General features: G+C 49.0%; 1 protein-coding gene and 1 long non-coding RNA gene across 4 annotated transcripts in view; both read right to left on the bottom strand.

The window, feature by feature from the left end:
- Nucleotides 1–1,315: 1,315 nt before the first annotated feature.
- Nucleotides 1,316–16,717, bottom strand: stan (Protocadherin-like wing polarity protein stan). 3 transcript variants are annotated; one of them, XR_011417785.1, is made up of 5 exons: nucleotides 15,193–16,717; nucleotides 7,059–14,376; nucleotides 5,033–6,898; nucleotides 4,096–4,409; nucleotides 1,316–2,673 (listed from the first exon to the last, which is right to left on the bottom strand). XR_011417785.1 is itself a non-coding variant. In XM_070212373.1 (5 exons), exons 1-5 carry the CDS (start codon nucleotides 16,715–16,717, stop codon nucleotides 3,511–3,513), a joined length of 10,794 nt encoding a protein of 3,597 aa, XP_070068474.1. In that variant the 3' UTR covers nucleotides 2,691–3,510. The 3 variants fall into 3 exon arrangements, 2 of the variants coding, with proteins under 2 accessions (XP_070068473.1, XP_070068474.1); XM_070212373.1 differs by lacking the exon at nucleotides 1,316–2,673 and adding an exon at nucleotides 2,691–3,588 and having other exon boundaries at nucleotides 4,096–4,102; XM_070212372.1 differs by lacking the exon at nucleotides 4,096–4,409.
- Nucleotides 16,718–16,762: 45 nt separating this feature from the next.
- LOC138912268 (uncharacterized) overlaps nucleotides 16,763–24,859 on the bottom strand; it is a 34,124-nt gene continuing 26,027 nt past the window's right edge. The window contains exon 3 of the long non-coding RNA XR_011417786.1: nucleotides 16,763–16,870. This is a non-coding gene — a long non-coding RNA (uncharacterized lncRNA). The remainder of the gene's footprint in view (nucleotides 16,871–24,859) is intronic.

Raw genomic sequence — 24,859 nt, 5'->3', positions numbered from 1 at the left:
TATTTACATTTTTATTATTTTAACATTATTTTTATACCCGTTACTCGTAGAGTAAAAGGGTATATTGTATTCGTGCACAAGTATGTAACAGCTAGAAGGAAGCATTTCCGACCCTATAAAGTATATATATTCTTGATCAGGGTCACTAGCCGAGTCGATATAGCCATGTCCGTCTGTCTGTCCGTCTGTCCGTCTGTCTGTCTGTCCGTCTGTCTGTCCGTCTGTCTGCCCGTCTGTCTGTCCGTCTGTCTGTCCGCATGAACGCTGAGATCTCGGAAAGTATAAAAGCTAGAAGATTGACATTTTGCATGCAGATTCTAGAAGTTCCTACGCAGCGCAAGTTTGTTTCAAAAGGGTGCCACGCCCTCTCTAACGCCCACAATCGATTAAACACGATTTTAAAAATTTCAATATTTGGGAAAAGTAAAAATGCCGTTTTATTGTGTTTATCAATACCTATCGAAATGTAGAAGAAATTTTTTAAATCGGACCATTCGTTAAAAAGTTACGGCGGATCAAAGTTTTTATCTCCATCTCCTTCGCACTCCCTTTAGCTGAGTAACGGGTATCTGATAGTCAGGGCACCCGACTATAGCGTTCTCTCTTGTTTTATCCTTCCCTATGGCAGCTATATGATATAGTCGTCCGATTTTGATAAAACTAAAATTGAAACTCGGAAATATTTAAAAAAAGTCATGTCCTAAAGTAGAAGAGAATACAATAAAAACCAAAAAAGCTTAAATTTATTTCCTATTACTCTCCCATTAATTTTCCGATCGTTCCTATGGCAGCTATATGATATAGTCGTCCGATTTTCTAAATATTTTATTCGAAATTTGGAAATATTTGAAAAGTAATATTTCCAGGAGTAGATGGTTTTATTTCAAAAAACACCGAAGCTAGAATTTTTTAACGTTTCCTTCCTATGGGAGCTATAAGATATAGTTGTCCGATCCGGACAGTTCCTGCAATGGAAAGAAGACTTTTGGGAAAGTTTCAAGCTGATAAAACTGAGAGACTAGTTTGCGTAGAAACGGACAGACAGACGGACAGACAGACGGACATGGCTAGATTGACTCGTCTAGTGATGCTGATCAAGAATATATATACTTTATGGGGTCGGAAACGTCACCTTCACAGCGTTGCTAACTTCTGACTGAAATCATAATATCCTCTGCAAGGGTATAACAAAACAAACAAAAATTTTGTTTTAAACAAAAATTATGATGCTTCTGGTGGAAAGTGTCTTAGAAAATATTTATACAAACCAGCAGAAAGTTAGCAGAACCGTAGAAAGTTAAAATGCATGTATGGCTTTTCTTTATATATTTTACACATTTTATTCATATTGATATACTTGTATAATTTACAATTAAATAAGTCAATTCACATAAATATCATATATTGTGCGCCACATTCAAGCGCAATCCATAGCTTACGTAAAGGCCACACTGAGTGGCAGTTGAGTGGAGTTCAAATACAGTAAGTTCCGCTTATGAATTATTTATAAATTGTACTCAGTTTTCAGGGACATGAGTGGCTATTGCTGAGTCGGGGATCAAACTGTTGAGCGAGCTGCTTCTAGCCAGGATTTCGATATTATAGACAGATATATGTATACGAGTATATATTGCTGGATATGTCTATGCTGCGCTTGTGTGCTTTAGATTTCCCATAAATGCGTGCGGGTGTCCTGAATTTACTTTATCGGGTTTTTATTGTACATTCGCAACGTTCGTACGGATGGTAAATTCTATCAATTAAAACTAACTCCAAACTAAATGGCAATGTGTGCGGATGCTAGGCAAATGAATTGCAAACTTTTCGCAGATTATTTTTCATTTACAAGTTCCCTTCGACTTCAACTAATTTGGCATAATAAGCTCGAGGCACACAACGTTCTCCTACCTTAGACTTTGTTTACTTGCAGTTTGCTCTAGCTAATGACGCGGTGCGAGTCCCAAGACGCCCCTCATTCCGAACCAATATCGGCTTTGGGGCTGGGTCCGGACTCTAAACCCTAGACACATGGTAATTGGACCTAAATGCATGAACTTGCTGGCTGAATGTTTCGAGTGGGGCTTAAAGTTAAAAGCGGAACGTAAAATGCATAAAATCAGTCTGACTCTTGTTTTAATACATAATTATATATTATAATTTATAATACATACACAGGGCTAAAGCTGGGTATTTGTGTGTCTGTGGGTGTGCACACAAATTATGCAATGCCAAACGAAATGCAACTGGCGCTTTAAATTATGTAAATGCTAAGGGATCGTATAAATATTTATGCCCATATTCGTTCGTTGGCGCATATGTGTGCATACTAAGCTGTATTTACGTAAAATTAAGTGGGTGCGTGTATGTACAAAGTTTGAATGAATTGATGGACTTGGGACCTATGGCAGGTGCTCCACAAGGTAAGCTTTGGACTTCAACGATGGGCCTCAATCCTTCGTGTGAATCCTGTACTGCGGCTTGCGTCTAATGGTGGCAAAGTATTGCGTTTGCTGTTGCTTTTGCTTTTGCTGTTTGGTGCGTTGCTGCTGCAATTGTTGCAGGTGCTGCTGCTGCTTGTGCTGTTGCTGCTGCTGCTGCTGCCTTTGTTGCAGCTTCAATTGTTGCTGCTGGGTCAGTCGTCACACTGTGGTTTCGTCATCATCAATATTCCGCCTGTTTGCGACAGAAAATCGCCATTAGTGGGGCTGCAATCGGCTTATGCTGCAGGAATGCACATATGTGCATATATATTTCTATATTTCCCGCTACTGTACACTAATTTACGTGCTTCACTACGACGTGCAACACTTTGGTAAGTTTCAATTTGTGGCATGCCAGAGAGTCTCATAAATTTCATGCGGATACGTGTTAAATGAAAAGTTGTGTTCGAGCGAAAACATAATTTATGCAACTGAATTATCAAAGTGAAAAAATAAGCATAACTGTGTGTCAGTGCGTTAGTATTTGAGGTACTTTGTGGTTGAGTTAGTGAGGTGTTAAATGTGGTTAAGTTTTTTGACCAGGGAACAGTTTATATTCCAAGTTATTAAAGTGTTATTGGATTCTAGTAGTGAGTTGGTAAATTATTAACATTATTGGGCTGGGTCTGTAGCTTTTTGATTATATTGATATGTCATTAGGTATTCTTGCTTAATTTATATGTGCCTAATCTGAATCTGGTCTTAAAAATTAAGCCTAGCAAAAGCAAATATAATTTTTATTTTTTAAAACTTTTTTGAAAATATAATACCAAAATGTGTATAGCCAGATTCCGACTCAGCTCACCAAAATTAAATAGAAATACCTTCTACCTCATGTTCATATCAAGTGTCAGCTAATGATATCAACTAATTATTGGAGACTCTGCTTAAGGCCATATTTAATATTAATTAAGTGATTTTATTTTTGCTAGTTCGCTTTGTCACTTTGATTGAATTTATTAAATAGCTTTTAGTGGGGCAGCTTTATTGTTACTAGAACTAACTGAGGGCTAACTAAGATTTGTCCTGTTTACTCATTATACCATATTGTTAGCGACCAGGGATATTGTTGCCTCTGTTGCCTGCGATGCAGCCAAATAATGTCGAACTGTGGAGATGTTCAGGTTGAATATAAGGTCTGTTTTTGTAGCGGGTGAGTGTGTGGGAATGGTGGGCATGATGGATCGATGTATACAGTTGTTAGATGGGAATTAATAAATGTCATAAATGCGTAAATTCAATATTACACGTTCCAATTAAATGCAGCACGAAGTTCGAACAGTCGGATTACAAATTAGAAAGTGAGAAATTCAGCAGAATCGATTAATCAAACTAATGAACAAACAAACATTCAGGACGGCAACGGGGGCCAAATAAAAGGAAATTCAATGTTTCATATTTACATTCAATTGGTCAAATCAAATTAAAACTGGTGCACTTTCGAATTAGTTAAAGAGCTCGAGTCAAATCGAATCGAATCGAATTGAATCGAATCACTTTTATGCACACTTTAGCTACGCAAAACGAACAAAAAAGTAAACGAAGACGATGATGAAAAGTGGGAAAATGGGAAATGTGATGTGCGATTTGAAAATGCATTTTACTTGTGGTTTACCTCTGAGCTGTAGTTGTAGTTGTAGTAGTTGTAGTTGTGTGGTTGTTGTTGATGTTGTTTGATTTGGTTGGGTTTTTGGGGTTGGATGGATGGAACACGAGCCGCCATAGTATTTTGCATTACGTCGAATTTCATTTTGCAGTTGGTTTTTTTTAGTTTTCGGTTATAAGTATGTGTGTTTTGCGGTATGCGTGTGTGTGTGTATTTAGGTTTAGTTTCAAAGAGCAAAAGAGACAGAGAGAAAGCACGATATTGGAGAGAATAGAAGTGAAAGATAGTCAAATTAGATTTGCTTCAAACGTTCCCAGGACCAGCTGAAAGGATATGGACATGTTCACGTATAGAAGAATGTATATGAATGTGGGTATATTTGTGTAAGCGTGCAGTGAGTGTGTGTGTGTGTATAGTTTGTACCATATTCATTTGCATTGTTTTCAGTTTTCATTGTTGTGGGAAAAGCCGAATGGTACAAAAGGGTTTATGTCATTGTAGTTGTTGATTCGAATGCCATAAAGAAAAGAGAATCAGAAACAAAGGACCACAGATTAATTGCTGGAATCAAAAATGGAGAACGAACAGGAGTTCTCGAACCAAAACTAATCATCTAGGCCAACGGAAACGGAAATGGAAATGGGAAAATGAAATCAACAGACAGGATGGGCTGCACATGGAGCACAAGAAGCATAAACCGGTCACCAGAACCACAACGAAACTGAAACTGAAACCAGTACCGAAACCAAAACCAAGTCTAAATCCAGAACAGAAACCGAAACGGAAGGCAACAAAAGCAGGCATGTCACAGAAATCTCCCAAAACCGATTGTTAAATATGATCCCTGGGCTTTGGGCAGTAATCCTTGGGAAACGGGTAGCTAAGCACCGATCTCCAGAGACCTCTGTGACACACTAGGTGGTCTTCATCTGTCTGGTCAACTCACTCGGTATCCGTGATGCTGGTCAGTGGCCCCAGCGGCTGCATGGGAGCCACCATCGTAGAGGGCGGCGAGGAGGCCCTAGAACTGTGCCGGGAGCCTCCGTTCATGGTGTGCCGAGCTATTAGTCCCGGATTGTTCACATCGTTGACCAGTCCCAGTGGTGGCTGCATCAGCTGAGATCCGTGCAGAGAAGGCGGCTGGGTGTGGCTCAGCTTCCTGGCGGGCAGGTGGTCCTCCTCGGCGGTGTAGGGGAAGTGGTAGCCGTTCTTATCCGAGCCCTCGGACAGTCTGTCCTGCAAGTGGTGAGGCTGATGTTGCTGCTGCTGCTGCTGCTGGTGGTAATCGTTCTTCAGCAGCGAGTGCACCGAGTGCAGGGAATCCGTGGCATAGGCCGGCTGCCTCTTGAGGCTGTAGTGACCATCCCGGGAGCCATAGATATCGGGGGTGATCCGATCCTTGGACAGGTAGGGCGACTCCGACTTGGCGCCCAAGTAGCCACTGCCCAGCGTTCGCTGCTTGTCGTAGATGTTGTCACTCAAGTAGGCCGCATCCGGGTGGAAGCTCCTCATGTGCCCGATGGTCTGGGAGCCACCTCCCCCGCCGGGATAGTCCTTCTCGCTGCCATAGTGGCTGGGTGGCTTGTAGGAGCCGTACTTGTCCGCAGGATACTCGCCCCTTCGGCCGTACAGACTGTCCTCGTAGCCGTCGCGGGCATCGCGAATATTCTCCAGGATCGACGGGGGCATGTTGATCTTGTTGTGGTGCTGCTGCAGGTAACTGGTGTCCGTGAGATCGGGATTGGGCAGCGGATTGGGCGAAATGGTCATCTTGGCCTGACCGTGAACGTGTTCGTTGTCGGAGCCCGTGTCCTGCGACCATCGTCCGATGTTCGGGGGCGACTGCAGATAGGCATCCGGCAGCTGGCTGGACCAACGGGGCGCATACACAGGCTTACTGACACTCGGGAAGAGCTGGGGACTCTGCACCACATTCAGTTCCGGCGGAGTGGTGGCCTGCACGTGCTCCGTGATGTTGGGCAGATAGGCGGGCGTCGAACTAACGGCCGTGCTGCGATGGGTTCCAGAGGACCGAGCAGTGCGGGACTCGTCGTCGTCGCTGGAGTGACTACTGGCCAGCTCCAGGGATCTGCCGTCCGTCTCGGAACCGGAGTCCGAGTCCTTTCTCTGGCGTCGCGAAGGCTTCTCCTCACCACCACCCCTACTCCGTCCGGTTGTGGAGGACTCGAATCCCCTCAAGAAGCTGGGAGCATCGCTGGCCGAATTGTAGTTCGAGGTGGATGTGGAGGTCTGTCGCAGCTGTCCATCGCTATACGGGCTCGAGCTCGTCTTGGCCGTGCTCCTCGAGGTGGTGCTGCTGGCGCTGATGCCAATATTCCGCCGGGTAGTGGTGTCATAGCCTCCGGCCAGGAAGTTACTCGGCCTCGCCGCTCCGTTCACATTGTGGGAGCTGTTGCTGACCACCATGGAGGAGTCCAGGAGCGGCACCTTGCGACCCATGCAGCGCAGGCAGGTGCGCTGCAGGTTCTCCCTCACCCGCTTGTTGATGATGCAGTAGCCAATGAGGCAGAAGAGGGCGTGCAGCAGCACCACGCCGGAGAGCAGCAGGCTCAGCAGCTGGGAGTGCTCCGATGCGGCGAGCACCGCCAGGACCCACATGACACCCATCAGGGGCAGCGACACGACCGACAGCCAGAGGAGGGTTCGCAAATTGCCAAATCCGAGCACGTGATCCTTGAGCGTAAATGCGGCCTTGACGGAGACGAAGAGGATGAGCAGGTTGACCACAGACATGCCAGCAATGGGACCCACTAGCCACCACACCACAGGTTCGTAGACAGACAGCCAGCAGCTGAAAGGAGGGGAATTTAAGTTAGTATGCTTAATAAAATTGGCACATGGAAAAAATGTGTGCAACATTTATATATTAATAGATCAAAGCAACTATAAACTCAACAATTATAATCATACAAACTTTAGGAAAATGAGGCACACACATAAGGAATACTCACAATAAGCTATTTCCGTACTCATGAGCCCGAACGCCAACAGAAAGTCCGACGACGATGGCTGGAGCGCCGTAGCCCATGGCGAAGTAGAAGCCCATGGGCCCGTGATTTATGTCCCGCATCTCGGTGAGCATCCTGTAGAGATGCACACAGTCCACCGTTGTCCAGGCAAAGGCCGCCAGCCAGAAGTAATGCAGGCAGATGGCCGTCAGCTTGCAGGGGAACTCGCTCTCCAAGAGCTGCCGGCGCGACTGCATTCCCACGAAGAAGAGGAGCTCCGCGCAGAAGACGCAGAGCACAATATTCTGGTGTATGGTGTTCGAGTTGGTTTGCTGACCCCGCAGAAGGGCCAAGGCCAGGAGCACTCCCAGCAGCAGAGGAAGTGAGACGAGGAAGGCCGAGTACGAGGTGATTTGCACCAGGAGCGAGGGTTCCGGGATGTCCTCCGGATCGATGACATCCACAATGACTGCATAGCTGGAGATGTGGGTGCAACTGCAGTTGACCAGAATCACTGGCTGTGCCGCCGGATTGAAGTCGCCATCGAAGTCGGGAATTTCCGTCTGGCAGCCCAATCGGGTCCACTGATTGGTAAAGGAGTTCCAGCGGACGCACTGGGGGTTAGAGCGGGGTCCAAAGCGAGCGGAGTCCACATCCAGCCACATCTGCAGCTTTATGGGTTGCGCCAGATGGGGTGAACCCAGGGACCGATAGACCACCTGTTCCGACTGCTGCATTTGCTCCGAGGGGTACGTGATCTCTATCTGCCTCTTCACCAAACGACGGTCCCTGTAAACCGCCTCGTTCTCACCCTTTGGTTGCTCATCGCTTCCCGTGGAACTGACGCCCTCGTAGTTTGGATTGAGCACCTCGGGGGAATCTGGTGACACTATCTCCTCGCCGGAATTGCCATGAAACTCAATGTCGTCGAGATTCAGGCGTATGTGTGGGTCCCGATCCTCGCCATCCTCACTACTTGAGGCCTCCTGCTGTTCGCCGGATGAAGCTGGTGGTGGAATTTCATGGGCTGTTATCCGGATGTCCTCGATCTGCTGTTCACTACTGCTGCTTGGGGCCTTGGGAACGTCGAACACCTCCACAAACTGTTGCTCTGAGCTGCCCGAAGAAGACGTTGATACGGATGAAGATATCTTTCTCGAGGGAATCTCCAGGCGCTGAGTCTCCTGTTCCCTTTCCATGGAAGGCACCAGAATCTGCAGGGAGAGAATGGGAGTGGCCAGCTCCACATCCACACCCCAACGACGGGTGATGGTCTCATCGTAGAGATCGGGCAGCAGTTGACCCACATCCTTGTATTGCGCATACGCCACAATGGCCCGATGGTCGTGGCTGCCTCCTCTTCGTCCGCCCTGCGAGATCTCATCGCTCTCCGGTGGCGTGATGCCCAGCATCTCCAGGGGCACAAGGACCTTGGTGTGCTGATCGAACTTCCTTCTGTCCAAGATGTAATTGTTGTACTTGGGGAAGCTGATCACCGGTCGCTGTCGTGCCGAGTGCTGCAGGAAGCCACTGGTATCGGGCAACACGACACTCTCGGTGGTAAAGGCATTCGGTTTGAGGTACTTGCTCCGGTGATACTCACTCAGCTGCTCCGGCTCATAGCCGAAAAGCGACTCTGTGGTCACGATGTCCAGGCCGAGTGCCATGTTCGGCTGAACAATCTCGAAGGGACTGGTGTAGGTGTCGTGTTGGGAGCGAGCCAGGACCACCAGATACTTGTTGAACGCATCGACCAGGTCGTCTGGTCCCCTCTGAATCAGTTCCGTGGCCCTTCGCCATTCCGCCTCGTACTTCCTGTCCAAAATAACGCTGGCCGCATCCACCAGATTCTTGATAAAGTACTTGTCCTGACTGTGCGACAAGTTGAGGCCGCTCTGCATGAGCTCGTAGTTGATGAGCTCCTGCAGAAGACCCTCCGTCACGAGGAGATCGGCACCGTACAGGCGGTCATGGCTGAACTTCAGTTCATCGGACAGGTAGTCCATCTCGAGTTCGTGCGACCAGACATTTCCGCCATTGCTGAGCAGGAAGGAGGACTCCATTTTGTAGCGCCTGTTGGGGCGTCCGATTCCAGGTGCCTTCGGATCCTTGCTGGCTCCCCTTCTGTCCACCGTCTCGCAGGCCTTCCTCAGTTGCTCCGCCATTTTGATGGCCACAAAGGAGTTGAGCTCCAGCTCGAGTTTCTCCAGCTGGGACAGCTGACGACGCAGCTCCACGAAAGGCTCCGAGGTGCAGTTGTACATGTCCGGTGTGTTCCAACTTCCCGACTGGGCATCGCAGGTGCGTTGACCCTTTCCACGAGCAGGCGCCGGACATCCCTCGATGGCCACTCCGCCGAGAGGAGTTCGTGGCCACCAGACGCCGCCGGCGAAGGAGCGCGGACAGGCATCGTAGACCACCTCGCAGCCACTGAGGGTTACCTCGGCATAGGGATTCGAGCAGGAGTCGCATCTGCGCCCGATGACTCCCTCGCGACACTCACACTGTCCCGTCAGCGGGTTGCAGGCTCCACTGAAGCTTCCGATGGAGTAGCAGTCGCAGGAGAGGCAGGCGGTCTCGTTGGGCGGTTGGTAGTGGTTCGTCTTGCAGTAGCACTGTCCGGTGGTCTTGTTGCAGTCCGGGTGGTATCCCTGGGCCAGATCGCACCTACACGGACCACACACCCTCTCGCCCCACCAGCCTCCGGGACACGGCTGCTGCAGTTCCCGCTCACAATAGTCGCCGTGCCGGGAGCTGCTGTTGCATTCGCATCCGTAGCCGCGGGACAAACTGGAGTTGGCCCTGCACACTCCAGAGGCACAGGGTCTGACCGTGCAGATGGGAGCACAGTCGGCACCCACAAAGCCCGGATCACACTCACACGTGGACAGGTCCCAGGTGCTCTGGCAGGAGGAGTGGTTGGGACAGTGATCCGGACACTGTGCCCGCGACTCGCAGCCGTCTTCCACATTCTCACGAATAGTTGGTCGCGAAAGAACCGATTGACCCGCTCCAATGCGCACGTCCTGAATGCAGCCCTCGAAGGGCGAGGCCTCGGGAACCGATCCAATGCTGCCATCCGGACTGCCCATCACTATCTTGCCCACATAGAGGCCTTGAACCTTTTGCGACATGGGCACTGACCCCGAACGCTGTCCGTAGTCCACGGAGAAGTGGATTTCAGAGCCCTGCTGCCAGCGAATCTCCACTCTGTGCCACTCCCCGTCGGAGAGGAAAGCACCTGCCAGGAACATGGGTTCTCCGTCGAAGATGTAGTAGAGGACTCCTTGCCTCAGACAGACCGCCGCCGAACTGTTCTGTCCGATTTGAATTTGGAGGAGAAAAGCCTCCTTCTGACGTGTTCGCAGGGAGAAGGAGGTGGTCCAGGGCAGCTGGATGGGTCGCAGAAGGGGATTGAAGCTGAGACTACCGTCGCCGGAGAAGCGCCAGGGAGCAGGTATGTTGTCCTGGCAGCTGTTGCCCGCATATCCCTCGGGACACTCGCAGGAGTAGGTGCCCCAGCCCTCGTGACATGTGCCGCCATTGAAACAGGGCTCCGATTGACACAGTGGAGCCTTTTGCGGACATCCGGCCAGAGTTCCGTTATCCGCCACATACGAGTTGAGGTCAACGAATCGATCGTCGATACGGAGGTCCGAGATGCAGCCCACGAAGTCACGGTTGGCCACCGGAAAGTGGGCCGGAATGCGGGGAAGTCCGCCCACCTGCAAGGGTCCCGTGAGATCCAGGAAGCGATGACAGGTCTCCGTGAGCAGCGAGCAGCGCTTGTCCAGCTTCAAGGTGGTGCGATTAGCGCAGCTCCACCTGTCACCCAGTTGTCCCGAGAGAGCGATGGCGGTGTCGCAATTATCCAGTACCAGGGTGACACTGCGGTTCAGATAGAGCACCTCCACCTGGTGCCACTTGCCATCCGAGACCTTGGCCTCCTGCATCACCGACACCCTTTCGCTGTGGTCGCCCAATGAGAAGGAGAAGCTCACATGGCCCTCGTGGATCTCCAGGGCAATGAAGTCGTGCAGCTCGTTGTACCTTCCGTTGTAGAGCAGCAAGCCGTTCTCCTGGACGGTGGCAAAGCGGAGCTTTAGATTGAAGCGATGTCTTTGCTTCAGGCTCTCGAAGGTCAGGAAGGAGTTGCGCCCGAAGGCACGGGCCCGCAGCTCACAGGTGGCCGTGTAAGCCGGCGGTTGGGAGCTTGGGTAATTGCTCAGGCAGGACAGGCCACCCTCGCACGTCTCCGAAGGACACGGACGCAGCTGACCCACTCCAGTCTCACAATTCAAGCCCGTGTGCGTGGACGGGCAGACGCATGTGTAGCCACCCTCGCGTCTCACGCAGGTTCCTCCATTCTGGCAGGGATCCGAGTAGCAGAGATCCACCTCCGTGTCGCACAAGTAGTGCTCCCTGCTGCCCGTAAAGCCCTCCGGACAGGAGCAGGCGAACGTGTTGACCGGATAGATGGGCCGGAAGAGCACCGTGTCGCTGTGGATGAACTCGGAGGCGTTGCCAAACTTCAGAACAGTCAGGCACTCCTCGAAATTCAGGCACGGCTCCCGCACGCAGAGGTTGTCGTCGAAGGGCAGGACCTCCACGGTGGCCAGGCGGGCCAAAATAGCTCTATTTAAGTAGACCCGCTCCTGAAGATACTGCGGTGTGTAGAACTCCTCGTGGGAGACATCCGGTCGGCGAGCCGAGAAGCTGACGTTAAGAATGCGCGAACTGACATCCGTGTCGTCCTGGATGCTGAACACGAATATGTGCTCCTTGGGGCATGGGATGATAGCAGCCAGGCCATCCAGGAAAAAGTTCAGCAGGGGCGACAGGAAAGCCTCCTCCGTCATCTCATTCAGTCGCACTGTCACCGAGTTGAAGAGCATGTCCTCGGTGATCAGGCGAACCGAGAGCTGCATTATGGCCTTGGCCTCGTTGATGCCATCGGATACGGATACCTCCATGGTGGCGAACTTGGGCACATTGGTGTTCAGCTGGGGACTCAGCACTAATCCTCCCGAGCTACTGTTCAAACGCAGCAGGTTGGCATTGTTTCCGGAAAGTATCCTGTAGTGAAGCTTATCGCTCACATCCGCATCGAAGGCTGGGATTCTTCCGATCTCGCCGCTGGGGAAGTGATCGCGGAAGTTGTTGAATATCACCTGGAAGTCCCGCAGCACTGGGGCATTGTCATTCACATCAGTGACCAGGATCTCGATGTGGGCATCGTTGCGCAATGGAGGACTCGCTGCCCGGACCACCAACTCGAATCGCTTTCGAGTGGACTCGTAGTCCAGTTCCGTCATGGTCAGCAGTTGGGCTCGCTCCGAACCAGGTCTAGTCACCAAGGAAAACGCGTTGGAGTCATCGCCTCCGATAATCGAATAGTGCACCACTGCGTTGACGCCTTCGTCGGGATCGTGGGCGTGAATCTCGCCCACCACTGAGCCTACAGGAGAATTCTCCGGCACATAGAGTGTGATCTTGTCGGATGCAAAGGTCGGTGGTGAGTCATTAACGTCCTCTAAACGGATTTGCACCTCAACGGTGCTCGATAGCGGCGGTGATCCCTTGTCCACGGCAATGGCGGTCAGGTGAAAGACAGCCACACTTTCCCTATCCAATCCCTTGTTGGTGCGAATAGTACCCGATGTGGGATCGATTACAAAGGAACCGTCCTCGATGTCGCGATCGCTCAGCAGGTACTTTATGCGTCCATTCAGCCCCACGTCGGGATCACTGGCTGCCACCTGGATCACCGAAGTTCCCACGAGGGCATCTTCCAGAATGGAAGCCTGGTACAGTGGGCTCTTGAAGGCCGGTGCATTGTCATTGACATCGGTCACTCCGATCTCCACATCGGTAGTGTCACTCAACGACGGATTACCTCCGTCCTTGGCAGTCACTGTGAGTAGGTAGCCGCTGGTGGTCTCCCGATCCAGCGGGGCATTCGTCACAATGGCACCCGTTTGCGCGTTGATCGAGAAGGGATCCTGAGCTCCCAACCCGTTGATGCTCTCCTCGTTCAGGGAGTAGGTGATCTGGGCATTCACCCCCACATCGCTATCGGTGGCGGATACCACGAGGACAGTGGTGCCCACAGGAGCATCTTCAAACACCGAAGCGCTGTAGGGCGCATTCTCGAAGATGGGAGCAAAGTTATTGGCATCCGTGATGTTTATGTGCACGGTGGCCGTGTCGGAACGTCCTCCGGAGTCGGTGGCCGCCACCGTGAGCAGGAAGCGCTTCTCCTGCTTGTAGTCCAGCGACTGGGCGATGGTGATGAGTCCACGGCCATTCTGGGAAGTGATCGCAAAGCGTCCCCTCGTGTTGCCCGTGGTGATCTCGTAGTGCAGGCGGGAGTCCTCGTCGGGATCCGTGGCCGTGACTGTGGTAACCGGCGTCCCTGGCGGCTGATCCTCTCCCACGTTCGCCTCGTAGTACTTTGGGTTGAAGGCCGGATCGTTGTCGTTCACATCCTGCACCGTGATCACCACCGAGGAGCTGGCCGACTTGGGGGGCACACCGCCGTCTTTCGCCACCACCTGGAAGGCAAAGCGACCCTGCTCCTCGCGGTCCAGTGGCTTGATGGTCTGCACCCAGCCGGTTCGGGGATCCACGGCCAGCGGGAAGTTGTCGTCCCTTTCCGAAATACTATATGTGATCTCTGCATTGGCTCCTTCATCCGAATCGTAGGCCTGCACCCGAATGATGTTGTAGCCCACGGGGACATTCTCGAGCACGCTCTCCTGGAACTGGGAGGTGTAGAACCTCGGCGCATTGTCGTTCGCATCGATGACGTTCACCAGGAGCTGGGTGGTGTTGCTTCTGGAGGGACTGCCTCCGTCTTGGGCGCGGATCACCAGCCGGTAACTGCGCACACTCTCGTAGTCCAGCGGCTTCACAAGACTAACATCACCCGACATCGAGTCGATGGAGAACTGGGACTGGGTATTCCCGCCGATTATGGCATATCGGATGGCCGCATTGTTGCCCTGATCGGCATCCGTGGCCCGGATGTGGGCCACAGTGTTGTCCTCAGAGCCACCCCATTGGTCCTCGGGCACTTGGACCGTATAGGTGCGCTCACTGAACTGCGGGTAGTTGTCGTTGTCATCGAGGACCTTCACCTGGACGCTGGCCGTGGCCGTCCGCCGTTCGCTTTGTGCCGATGCCATATCCGCAGCGGTCACCAACAGGTGGTAGCTGTCCGAAGTCTCGCGGTCCAGGCTGCTCCTCGTCGAGATCACACCTGAACGGGAGTCTATCCGGAAGATGGGCATTTCCTGGTCCTGCGTTAATCCGGCGCCATCTAATTAAGGGGGAAAAAAAAAGGCATTTGATAGAATCAAATAAAACTTAATATATAGGGTATTCAATTGCGTTGCAAAACAGTTCCAACAACAATTTTTATACAAAATAGTTTTCAAGGCCTACAACAGCCTATGTATACAAATCTGTTGTACTTGTGTAGAAATAATGGTTTAAAATTAAGGTTTTAATTAGTACAAAAATACTAAAAAGTTGGCTTTGAGTCTATGAATATGTCAACCTAAAAGCCGATTAACGCTTAAGAATTCGGGTATAGATTTTGTTGCTCTTCTTGCGGCGATCAATGTTTCTTTATTTGGTAAATGCTATTGTTAAACCATGCATATATAGCAACCATATGCCAAAGAACTCGCGGTTTTATTTTCGGTTTTTTGGATATTTAAAAGAGGGCTTAGATAGGACAGTAAGGAAATGACGTTCTTGACCAAGAAGTTGGCCATCTAATCAGCTGAAGAACACGCGTTTTAAAACCAAATAAGAATGACTACAACACATGTAATCATCTGTAATGTCCGCCTCCAGACATTTAACGCCTAAGAAGAAGCGGACTTCTCATACAAAGTTAAGAGGGGGAAATTTGTATTTACAAATGTCAATCTTATTTTAGGCAAAACCTCCCTTGCATTTATTTTTTCCTCAAAAATCATCAAGCAATACAAAAAAAAAAATTAGCCGTCACTATCTTGCTAAGATTTTTGAAAAAGGTCGTTCACAATTTTTGCCTGGCAAACTTACAAATTTTACACTTTTGCAATGCAATTAAATACCCCAAGTATGTTCTTTATTTGGAACTCACCCGTCACTGCCTCGATTCCGTACTCGATCTCCGCATTCTTGCCAATGTCCTGGTCGGTGGCCCGCAGCGTGATGACCGTGGATCCCACGGTGGCTCCTTCCCGGATACTCGCCTCGAACTGTTCCGCCTCGAAGGTGGGACTGTGGTCGTTGCAGTCCAGGACGTTCACCTGCAACGTCGTCGTACCGGAACGCGGTGGAAAGCTGTCGTCGGTAGCGACCACGCGAAAGTAGTGCACATCCATGAGCTCCCGGTCCAAACTAGCCGAGGTGGTGACCACGCCAGTGCGAGAGTCAACCTTGAATAGGGACTGAGAGCGAGAGTCCAGCAGAGAGACCATGGAGTAGACCACTGGCGAATCTTCGGGATCGCGGGCACGCACGGTGGTCACCGCAGATCCCGCAGGCTGCTCCTCCAGGACAGAAGCCACATAGAGGGCCTGTTCGAAGTAGGGCGACTGATTGCGCAACTCCCTGCGCACCCTGCGAGCGATATCCGTGTCGTTGAACTCCTGATGGTGGTACACGATCTTCAGGCGGTGGTCCGAGTCCACGATGTCCCGACGATCGCACCGAATGTTGAACGTAATGCTCACCTTCCACATGGACTCAGCGATGCAGACGTCCCGGCTGGCCACCAGATCCCGGCTCTGGTGCTCGATGGCGAATCGCTCGTCGTTCACGTCCAGGAAACTGACCTTGCAGTGCTGGCAAACCGATCGCGGCAGGAAGGCATTCAGGCTGTTGATGAACTGCGAGCGTCGCAGGCAGATCTGGTTCCACTTGTCCGTGGTGTGGATCGCATACGAGGCATACGTCTCCGAGATCCACTGCTTGGCATCCGAGATCCGGCGGTGCAGGGCGGGCTGCAGGTGCAGCGGATCCGGCGAACCCACAGCTCTCCGCTTTCGACTCAGGATCCTGTGCCTCATCTCGTTGTCGAAGCTGTCGCCGAAGATCAGATCTCCGGCACGGAACTCCGTGCTGTTCAGGCGGAAGACCTCCTCAAGCTGGTTGCCATCCAGCTGGACCATCTCCTGGGTGGACCGCCTCCTCCTCCGCCGCTTGGAGTAGCCCGTGTTGTCCTCCTCCTCGTAGTGGTGGTGGTGCAGCTCCTGCTCTATCCGCCTGTCCTCGTTGCAACTGTGACCCGAGACGAAGATCCGCACCGGCAGACTGTAGTAGTCGATGCTGCGCAGCCGGTTCGAGGTGGAGTCCACATAGAAGGTGAACAGATTCGGGTAGTAGATGCCGTCGCACTTGAGGGCCTTCCGCAGCTGGATCTGCCCGTCCTTGTGGCTCACCGAGACCAGGTGGTGCACAAAGTTGGCCGACTTGTGGGCATTGATCTTGTAGTGCCGCTCGGAGCCGAGTTTATAGACGGAGGCGTTGAAGATTACGGTGCCGGGGGGCGTGTCCTCGTGCACGATAATCAGGTAGCTCTCGGCGAGCCATGATTGCAGCAGGACGACGAGGAGCACAAGGAGCAGGCCCAGGGGCCTTCGAGGGGACTCCCCCGTCTGCATGACTCGATTACGGTCGATGGGTGTGTGTGTATTACGGTTGTATGTGTGCCCAGCGTGTGTGTGGGTGTGGTGCGAGAACCAACAAACCACAGTGCAATTAATGCTCCTATTCAATTATCATCGGTGGGCGGTGCTGCGGGCGTGGCCATCTGTCTGCAAAGGGTAAGAAAATTCAGAGAGTCAGTGAGGTCAGTGAATTTGCTCTTAAAAATAGGCAATGTTTTGGGGAGTGACGCTCGCTCGGAAAAACATATCATTAGAATGTGTTGAACAAGAGAAGTTTTGAAGTAAAGATTTTAACCTATATTAAAGGCAAGATAAATATGACTTGACTTTTATTATTTTCATATATTCCTCTCATTCATTAACGCACAATTGTTAAAAGCCAATTAATTCCGGAAGACCGGAGCTCTTGTTATTCATAATTCTTATCAAAGTGAACCCTGGGAAATACGTATGTGAGGTAGCTTCGGTTTTGGCCATTTTTTAAGGCTGCCTTTGACTTAATTAAAAACTCTTCACAGAAAGCTTTCAAATAATTTCACTGGCAGCTACAAAGCAGCGGGCAACATTTTTAATTTCATTTTCCTGCGCCACGGAGACTAGCTAATATGAAGCTAGATAGAATGAAATTTAATCTTTTTTGGGATTCTTTGCCGCTTTGTTTGGCGAACAACTTTTTTCAGCCCCCTTTGACATTTCTGCGCAATGAAGTACACAGCTTAATCAGGCAACGAGGAGCAAAACGGCGACATCGTTGGGGGTTTGGTCGGCTGTGGAGCGAGGTGGTGCAGCCAACAAAATGCCACAAAGTGACACTGTCCAAAGATCGGATGACCGTTGCCCGCCGGCCAGTCGGTCGATGGAGTTGAAAATTTAATGAAATTCGATTTGATGTCCCTCTAATGGCCATTTGGCAAGCGTTTTGGGTTCGTTAATTAACTAAAGGCAGTCGAACACGTTCGGACTGGCTCACACCATGCGAAAATTACGATTTGGCCCTGGCCGAAGGGCTTAGTGCGTCCAGGTGGAAGGCGGGCGAAGGTCAGGGGGCGGGGTCGTGCCGAATTCCATTTCGAATTCAAGTTGCAACTAAACTGTTTGTCCATTGTGCTGCTCATTTCGATGCAGATAATTCGCACGTTCGACCCATGAAGGACACGTCGTGCCAAATCCCGGTTTCTGGTCCTGTCTCGCATTGCGTATACGCAGTGTGGCACACGGCGCACCTGCATTGCACGGCGGAGAGTCCTGCGAACGGCTATCAAGTGGACTGACATACGTGCGACTCCTATCTAGGGACACAAATCGAATTGGATTTAGGGACAGTTTTAAAATTATCGCCCCTGACAATCTGTATTTGCGAAAATTGAGACATTTAATTACAAAAGCGTTTAGGGTAGCTTAAAAATAGATTTTTTCATTAGCTTGAACAGCTAATGACAACATGTTAAACAAATAGATGACTAGAAAATAAATAAAGGCGACAAATCTGAGAGTTAATAAATATTGGCATGTATTGAAATTTTTACTTGCTGCTGTCCCATTTTATGTGAGCCTAAGAAGCCATTCAACTCCATCCGTTGGTACTCAAAAAGACCATTATAAAAATGTGTTTTCCACCCAAGAAAAGTCTGGGCTGGAGGACTGGTTATAATGTTCGTAGGACTTGAGGGGCGAGAACTCCCCTTCCCAAGGAGTCATAACTTATGTCTAGTATGGGCTCCTGTGAGTTTTGTTTGCTTTTTTTCGGAGAAATTCCCCAGACTGCAGTTGCGTGTGCTGGAAGTCGCTTGTCGCCGTGTTAATTGCAGTGTTAAAATGTTTAATTAAAATTTCCGCTTGGCCGCGCTCACCGTAGACGTGTGCCAGACCCAGACTTTATTATTGTTATTGTTTTGCCGGGCGGCAGAGGAGAGCACACACTGCGGCACACCCGCTTTCCACTTTTCCGCCCATCCACATTTTCCACCTGGGCACCGGGGGCAGACGCTTTTCATGGTTCGTCAAGCTTGAAACAGGCGCGCTGCCAGCAAACATGAAATTATTAAATTTTCACACGTTGCCTCACACAACAATTGGAAAACGAGAGGCAAAACCGAAACACCAGGTGCGCTTTGCATACTTTTCCCCAACTAATTATTATTTTCGGGGACTGCAGCAGTTGCAGTTCCAAAGTTCGGTAGCTAATTAAGAATGCGTCACTGTGTCGGATGGCAATTACAAGTTGCCATTTTGTTTTATTGCCACCCCTGAGAGCAAATCGTAATTCAAAGTTATGACGCGATATATATCCATAGGTGCCATATGTGGGGCTTCGACTGGGGGAGCTGTCACAATTTTGGGTGGGCTCGAGAGGAAGCCTGGCAAATATTTCCCACGTGTAACGAATACCGCCGAAACGAGAACTGGGAAATGGGAAATGCGACTGTCCAGGGCCAGAAAGGGTTGGCCATAAACACTCGCGTTTTACGAGACATCCAGCCGCCCCCCCAAAGAACTCCGGCAGCTGGAAACTTTTTAAGTAGCACAATCCTGGGAAGGTGTACCTGAAATATTATCCAGCCCCAAAGTTCTCGCATTCTCCGGATTCCTTTTCTTTCTCCGTCTTGGCCGCTTACAAAGGGGGAAATGTAAACAGAGACGGGGAGTGGGTTGAATAAAGGGAACACGAAACGTGTCAACTTTAAGCTTGATGGAAATTTATCACGGCCCGCCCCCTGCGGCTTTCCCGGGGGGCGTGGCAGTCTTCTCAGCGTCTCCTAATGAGCGTCTCCAGGCAAGAGCTGATTTTGCTGATTCTCTGTCGCTTTTTTGCGCTAGCAGCAGCGTAGAAAATTTCGTTAAAGGCTAATGAAAATTGATCAACATTATGTTTGAGGGGGGAAATATTGTTTCCCGGCCAGAAGGACCTTAATTGAATTTCGTCTGAGGCTTGGCTGAGTGATTTCCCTTTTGGGGCGAATTAATATTATTGCTTGTTTTGTTTTAATGAAGTGGCAAATATCCAAGGGACTCGCTGTCTGCTGACTGCGAAATTACCATAAATTCGTGGCCAGGATAAGGCGGTCGCGTGCCAGTCAGACATTAGCCAATTCGAGGACACGAAGTGCAATAAAATTCATTGTCTGCCAGGACACGAGACAGCAGCTAGCGTGCCGGAAATGCGCTTGTCTCCGGTCTAGACGCCGCTTGTTGAGAAAACTAAATGAAAACGGGAGAAAAACGAGCTAAACAGAGGAAAATAATATAGAATAATACACCTGGCGAGACGTGTGAGCAGCAAACTGCATTAAGGCCACATTAGTTGGCCCCCACACGGCGTATACGTAATTTCAGATGTCTGTGGAATGGAATCCTCGGGGGAGCAGCATACCCACATACATGTTTCAGATGCCAAATGCCAAATGCCAGACGAAGCTCTCAGCCCCGAGTGAAAGTGTTTTTCGGATGGCGGGAAATTAATTTCCACTCGCCCGGGCACCAATTAAATTTGCACAAGGGAAAACCATTTGAAATGGCCTTTGTTAAGCATGCAAAATGCAATCGAGGACGACAAAAGGAAGCAGCCATTGCAGCGGAAGCGGTACAAAAGACAAAAAGTTTCCACAACAGCAGAACAACAGCACACACACACACACACACACACTCATTGAAATGGGGAAAGCAGAGAAGGCAATGCCGAAAGAATCGAAAGAATTGAAAGAAGAAAAGTTTCCTTTGTTGTTGCTGATGCTGTTGCACTCATTCTCCGCCGAAGGCGGAAAAGCAACAAGCAGCAACAAATGCAAACTGCCAGCAAACCTCTGACCCAAAAGCCACCCCCTAAGCTCTCACCATCCCCCAACACAAACAAACCAGGGAACAGAGCAAAGCAATGCAATTGAGCTTAAACGATAACATTGTCCAAAGCAATGCATATGGAAAACAGCGGAAAAGGAGCAACGAATAATGTGTGGCGTCACTGCACTCGGAAAATCCCTAGCCGTTTGACGGGAAATTCTCATTCTTATTATTTTTATAACTGGAGTATAAGGTAAATAATTTCTTTCTGATATCATGATGAATAAATATGCCTAATTATGTATGTACAACTAACTAAAGAAGGGTAGGGTTGATATACCTCCTCTATAAATAGGTGATAAACTATTATCTTATATTTAAAATAAAAATGCTTTATTATGTATCCACAACTAACTAAAAAGAACAAACACCTGAATGTTACATAAGTAGCACTTCTGTAGGGTATGATATATCTCCCTTATTATCTCCCATTATTATCCTATATTTAAAGTCATAAAATAAATTTAATAAAAAAGGAAAAGCCAGATAAATTGTATTCCAATTCAAAAAGTATTTATTAGTTCAAACATTTTTGGCTAGTGTGCTAGACCCTTGTAAAAGGGGAAAAGGAAACTTGACTTGCAACATGGCGTACAAATTAAAAGTGTGCCAGCGGCGAAACAAGTAGTACAGGAAGTGCAGCAGCTGAGCAGCCGAGAAGCCTGCGAAACCGGAGACTTGCTGGGAAAGCTGGCAAGGATTTAGATTTCGAAGGGGCATTGTGAGTTCCGTAGGACCCGCATTTAAATGCAAATCAGAGCTCCTGCCACCGGCGATCCGCTCGCGCTCCATTAGCGCGTATCGCAGGGAGGAGATTTATGTCCGAATGGCAGCAGAACAGAACAGCAGCCACTTGACATTTCCACGTTTCCACTTAATTGTGGAGCCGAGCTAAGCCAAGTTTTCCTAGCTCGACACAAAATCAATGGCGGACTCGCTCGAGTTGCCTTCCTTCCCGAATTGCTTAATTAATGGGCGAAGAATCGCTGAATTAGTGCAAAAGTTCTGGCTGCCGAGCTTCGAGTTCTATTTCGGAATTCGAGGAAGTTTCGAGCCAAAGTTCGTTCGAAGGCCCCTCGATTTTTTAAAAAGGAGTAGTTACACTGTCCTCCAGGAGGCTTTAAGGCCCCTCCATAATTCAGTTGAACTCCACTTCCCGGATCGATTGCCCACTTGGCCGGCAGGGAAGTTTTAAGTAGATGTCAACGCGGCAAAGGCAGTTGGTAGATGGCAGTTGGCTGTCCGGGCTGACCCGACATCCTTTCCTCGCATTAATTGCACAATCCGGAGGACAGCGGCGGAGCGAGGACAAGCCGCATCCGCCAAAGGAAACAAAGGATGACAAACGAAATGCGTAAATGAAATGAGGGCATGAATAAGTGAGGCAGCCAGAGGCAGCGGGCTAAAATGGGATTTCGCTCCAGCTCGGATTCAGTTGCACAACCGCATATATCCCAGCCCTTCGCATACGGGTCGAGGTATGCGGATCTAAGTGCGTTGCAGTTAGCAGTTTAACTTTTGCCGTCAAGTTAATTCAAATGCAGAGCGAACACTTAGGGAAAATCTCATGATAAAGGGGGAAATGCTGGGTGGGGAGGGGAGGGGCTGGGCGGGTCGGTTGACAAGCTTTTACTTCACTCTCTTTTGCGGATTTTCCTTTGTGGCATTGTCATCGTGCTCGTTGCTTTTGCTTTCGCCGCTGCTGTGCTGCACTGTTTGCAATTAAGTTTGTGTGTTGTGGCTCACACATATCGCTCACAGCGAGAAGCCACAGCCGAGTTTGCACTGGGAAAAACGAGAAGGCAATCACCTGGATGTTAAGAGATAATCCCTTGATCAAATCCGCTTTCGACCTAAGAAACCTCATTTAAAATCCAGAGGGATGCGCTTAAAATTACATGAACTGGACTACTTAGAACATGATGTTTACATTTCGACCATATCGAATTGATAAGCCGCATATCATACCAAATAATATCAAACTGATCCGCGTTTCATATCAATTGTTTCTTGGGTGTAAAAACCAAACTATTTATCTTCGGCTTGTAACTGCAAAAAGGACTAAAAATCAAAGCAGTCTTCCTAATTTTATGCACCCCACCCTCATTTCTTTAAGTGCACCGAGAAGTAAGTGGGACTGGGGGAAGGCAACATATGGCAGCGCTTAATCAGAAAAACAATGGCTGCCATTGCCGCTACTTCTTCCGGAAATGTGCTGCCACTATGCGAGGTTCCTGGCTGCTCGAGCTTTTAGCACATTCACTCAAGTCCATCCATTCGCACGGAGAATGGAGAATAGCTGGAGGCCCCTAGCCCGGGATACCATGTGTCTTTCGTGACAAGGGGCCGGGGGATCTGAAACGAATCGTCGGCAGTCGAGCGCAAATCCCATTGAATTTATTTTTATAGTTGTTGTAAAGTTGATTATGTTAATGCGATTTAATTCGCATTGGAGTCGCAGTTTTATGGGGAATTTATGCAGTCCTGCCTATGAAATATTGCCAGTGATTTATCCTGCCGTCGGAGCGAGGCGATTTAAGTAAATTGAAAAAGGGCCCGACAGGGGATAATGGATAATCCTGTCAAATGGGTTGGGTGGGCAAAGAGTGCCGTCAATGAGTCGGATCATTCGGATGCACATGCACAGTGGGTGGGATTTCGCTGGAGGAGAAGGAGAAGGAAAAGGACTCAGCCATCACCCATCAGCCATCAGCTATCAGCTCTGCTAATGACTAAGACAAACAAGGAGCGGCAGAGCACTAAATGCGATTTCAGCTACCGTAACAGGATATGGCCAACAGGAGTCAGGAGACAGGAGGCGAAGGACAAAGCACAAAGGAAGCAGGACGGGGTGCTGCGATACGGTACGCAGCGCAGAAGTGGGTCAGAGCCGAGACAATGGCTGGGCATTATCAATATGTAATGACTTTCGCCATCTACCAGCATCACACCGGGCGTATGAGCAATCTGCACCTAATCCATTAATCAAAGACTCTGTGCCAGATCCAGTTTGCTCACCTTCCAGGGCAATCGCAATTACAGCAATTGGAGTCGGAGTTCTTTGAATGGGAAAGGGGATGGGGATGGGGTAAACGGGTGCCTTTACCATTCAATTGCGGGCTGGAGACAACGCCTAATTAGCAGCAATGACAAATAATTTGCCGGCCAGCAAACAACAACAGATGCCATGGACACAGAGTGCCCAGTAATTAGCCCACGGCCAGGCTCAAATCATTTCCATTTCCATTTCGATTGTTGACTGCGATTAAAACAAACAAACTTCCCAACTGTTGGTGTTTGTGTTTGTACTTGTGCTTGTGCGAATGCAACATTTGGCAACTCACATCATGGGCAAACAAATCCATGGCCAAGAGGCTTCTTGTTGTTTTTACTGCGGCAATGCCAAAGTCGAGACCGGAAAATTATGTTGTGCAAGGCATTCCAATCGGGGGGCAACCACAAGTAAATCTGGGAAAAGTTTACTTTGCCAAATATCAAATACACATACGTCTTGCATGTTATCTCATTTTAAATGGGATTTGAACTCTGTCCTGAATCGCTTTTTGTGTGATTTGCGTAAGTGAATACTTTGGCCCTGCCTTGATGAGATTTTCACCAGGCAAACATTTGCATATTTATTTCGTGCTATTTAGTTGCAGTTGGTAAATATAGTTCATCTGAATCTTGATGTGAATGTAAATTTTATTAGGAAATTAAAGGTAAATAAATCAAGTATATGAAACTGAATAACTTAAGGTTTGTTTAATATTCTTATATTAACATTTTGTAAACTATAACAGTCATTATCTTAAGGTTTTTTTAATATTCTCATTTTCAAATTTTGTAAACTATAATTTTGTACCTATTTTTATTTTTTTATTTTCGAGTAACCAAGATCCTGTAAATTAAATAAATATATTAAAATGGGTTAAATCTAGTGAAATTTGTTATTCACCTGAGTAAATTTTAAATTAACTTAAGAAAATCATTTTCTGAAACTTAAATAACGCTGGGAAAATCACAGAAACTGGCATACCCCAGAGGGAGCGAGCTCAAAGGGTGTCTGAAGAGATAGACTTGATTACGCAAAAAGTCGTAAGCATAAATAAACACACAGTTGGCATATGAATTGCCGAGCAACAAAGATAGCAAAAGTCCACATTATCCCAACTTTGAGCAGGCAGCCCGGTCCATAGAGTTTCTAGGGCTCGCATCCGTATCTCTCTGAGCACTGGAAGTTACAACTTGTGGTGCACACTTTTGTGCGAATGTGGAGGAGCGGCCCTTCAGGCATTATTA

This window comes from Drosophila takahashii, chromosome 2R, assembly GCF_030179915.1.
Source record: "Drosophila takahashii strain IR98-3 E-12201 chromosome 2R, DtakHiC1v2, whole genome shotgun sequence".
NCBI lineage: Eukaryota > Metazoa > Arthropoda > Insecta > Diptera > Drosophilidae > Drosophila > Drosophila takahashii.
Note: the sequence above shows the minus strand (reverse complement) of the source record. Positions and strands in the feature narration are given on the sequence as shown.

Bases quoted from the DNA above. Each gene is read 5' to 3' on its own strand.
- stan (XM_070212373.1), bottom strand. From the start codon at position 16,717: ATGCAGACGGGGGAGTCCCCTCGAAGGCCCCTGGGCCTGCTCCTTGTG. The intron at 14,377-15,192 runs GTGAGTTCCAAA...CCCCTTAATTAG, and splicing joins CGGAATCGAGGCAGTGACGG to ATGGCGCCGGATTAACGCAG. The intron at 6,899-7,058 runs GTGAGTATTCCT...CCCTCCTTTCAG, and splicing joins GAGTACGGAAATAGCTTATT to CTGCTGGCTGTCTGTCTACG.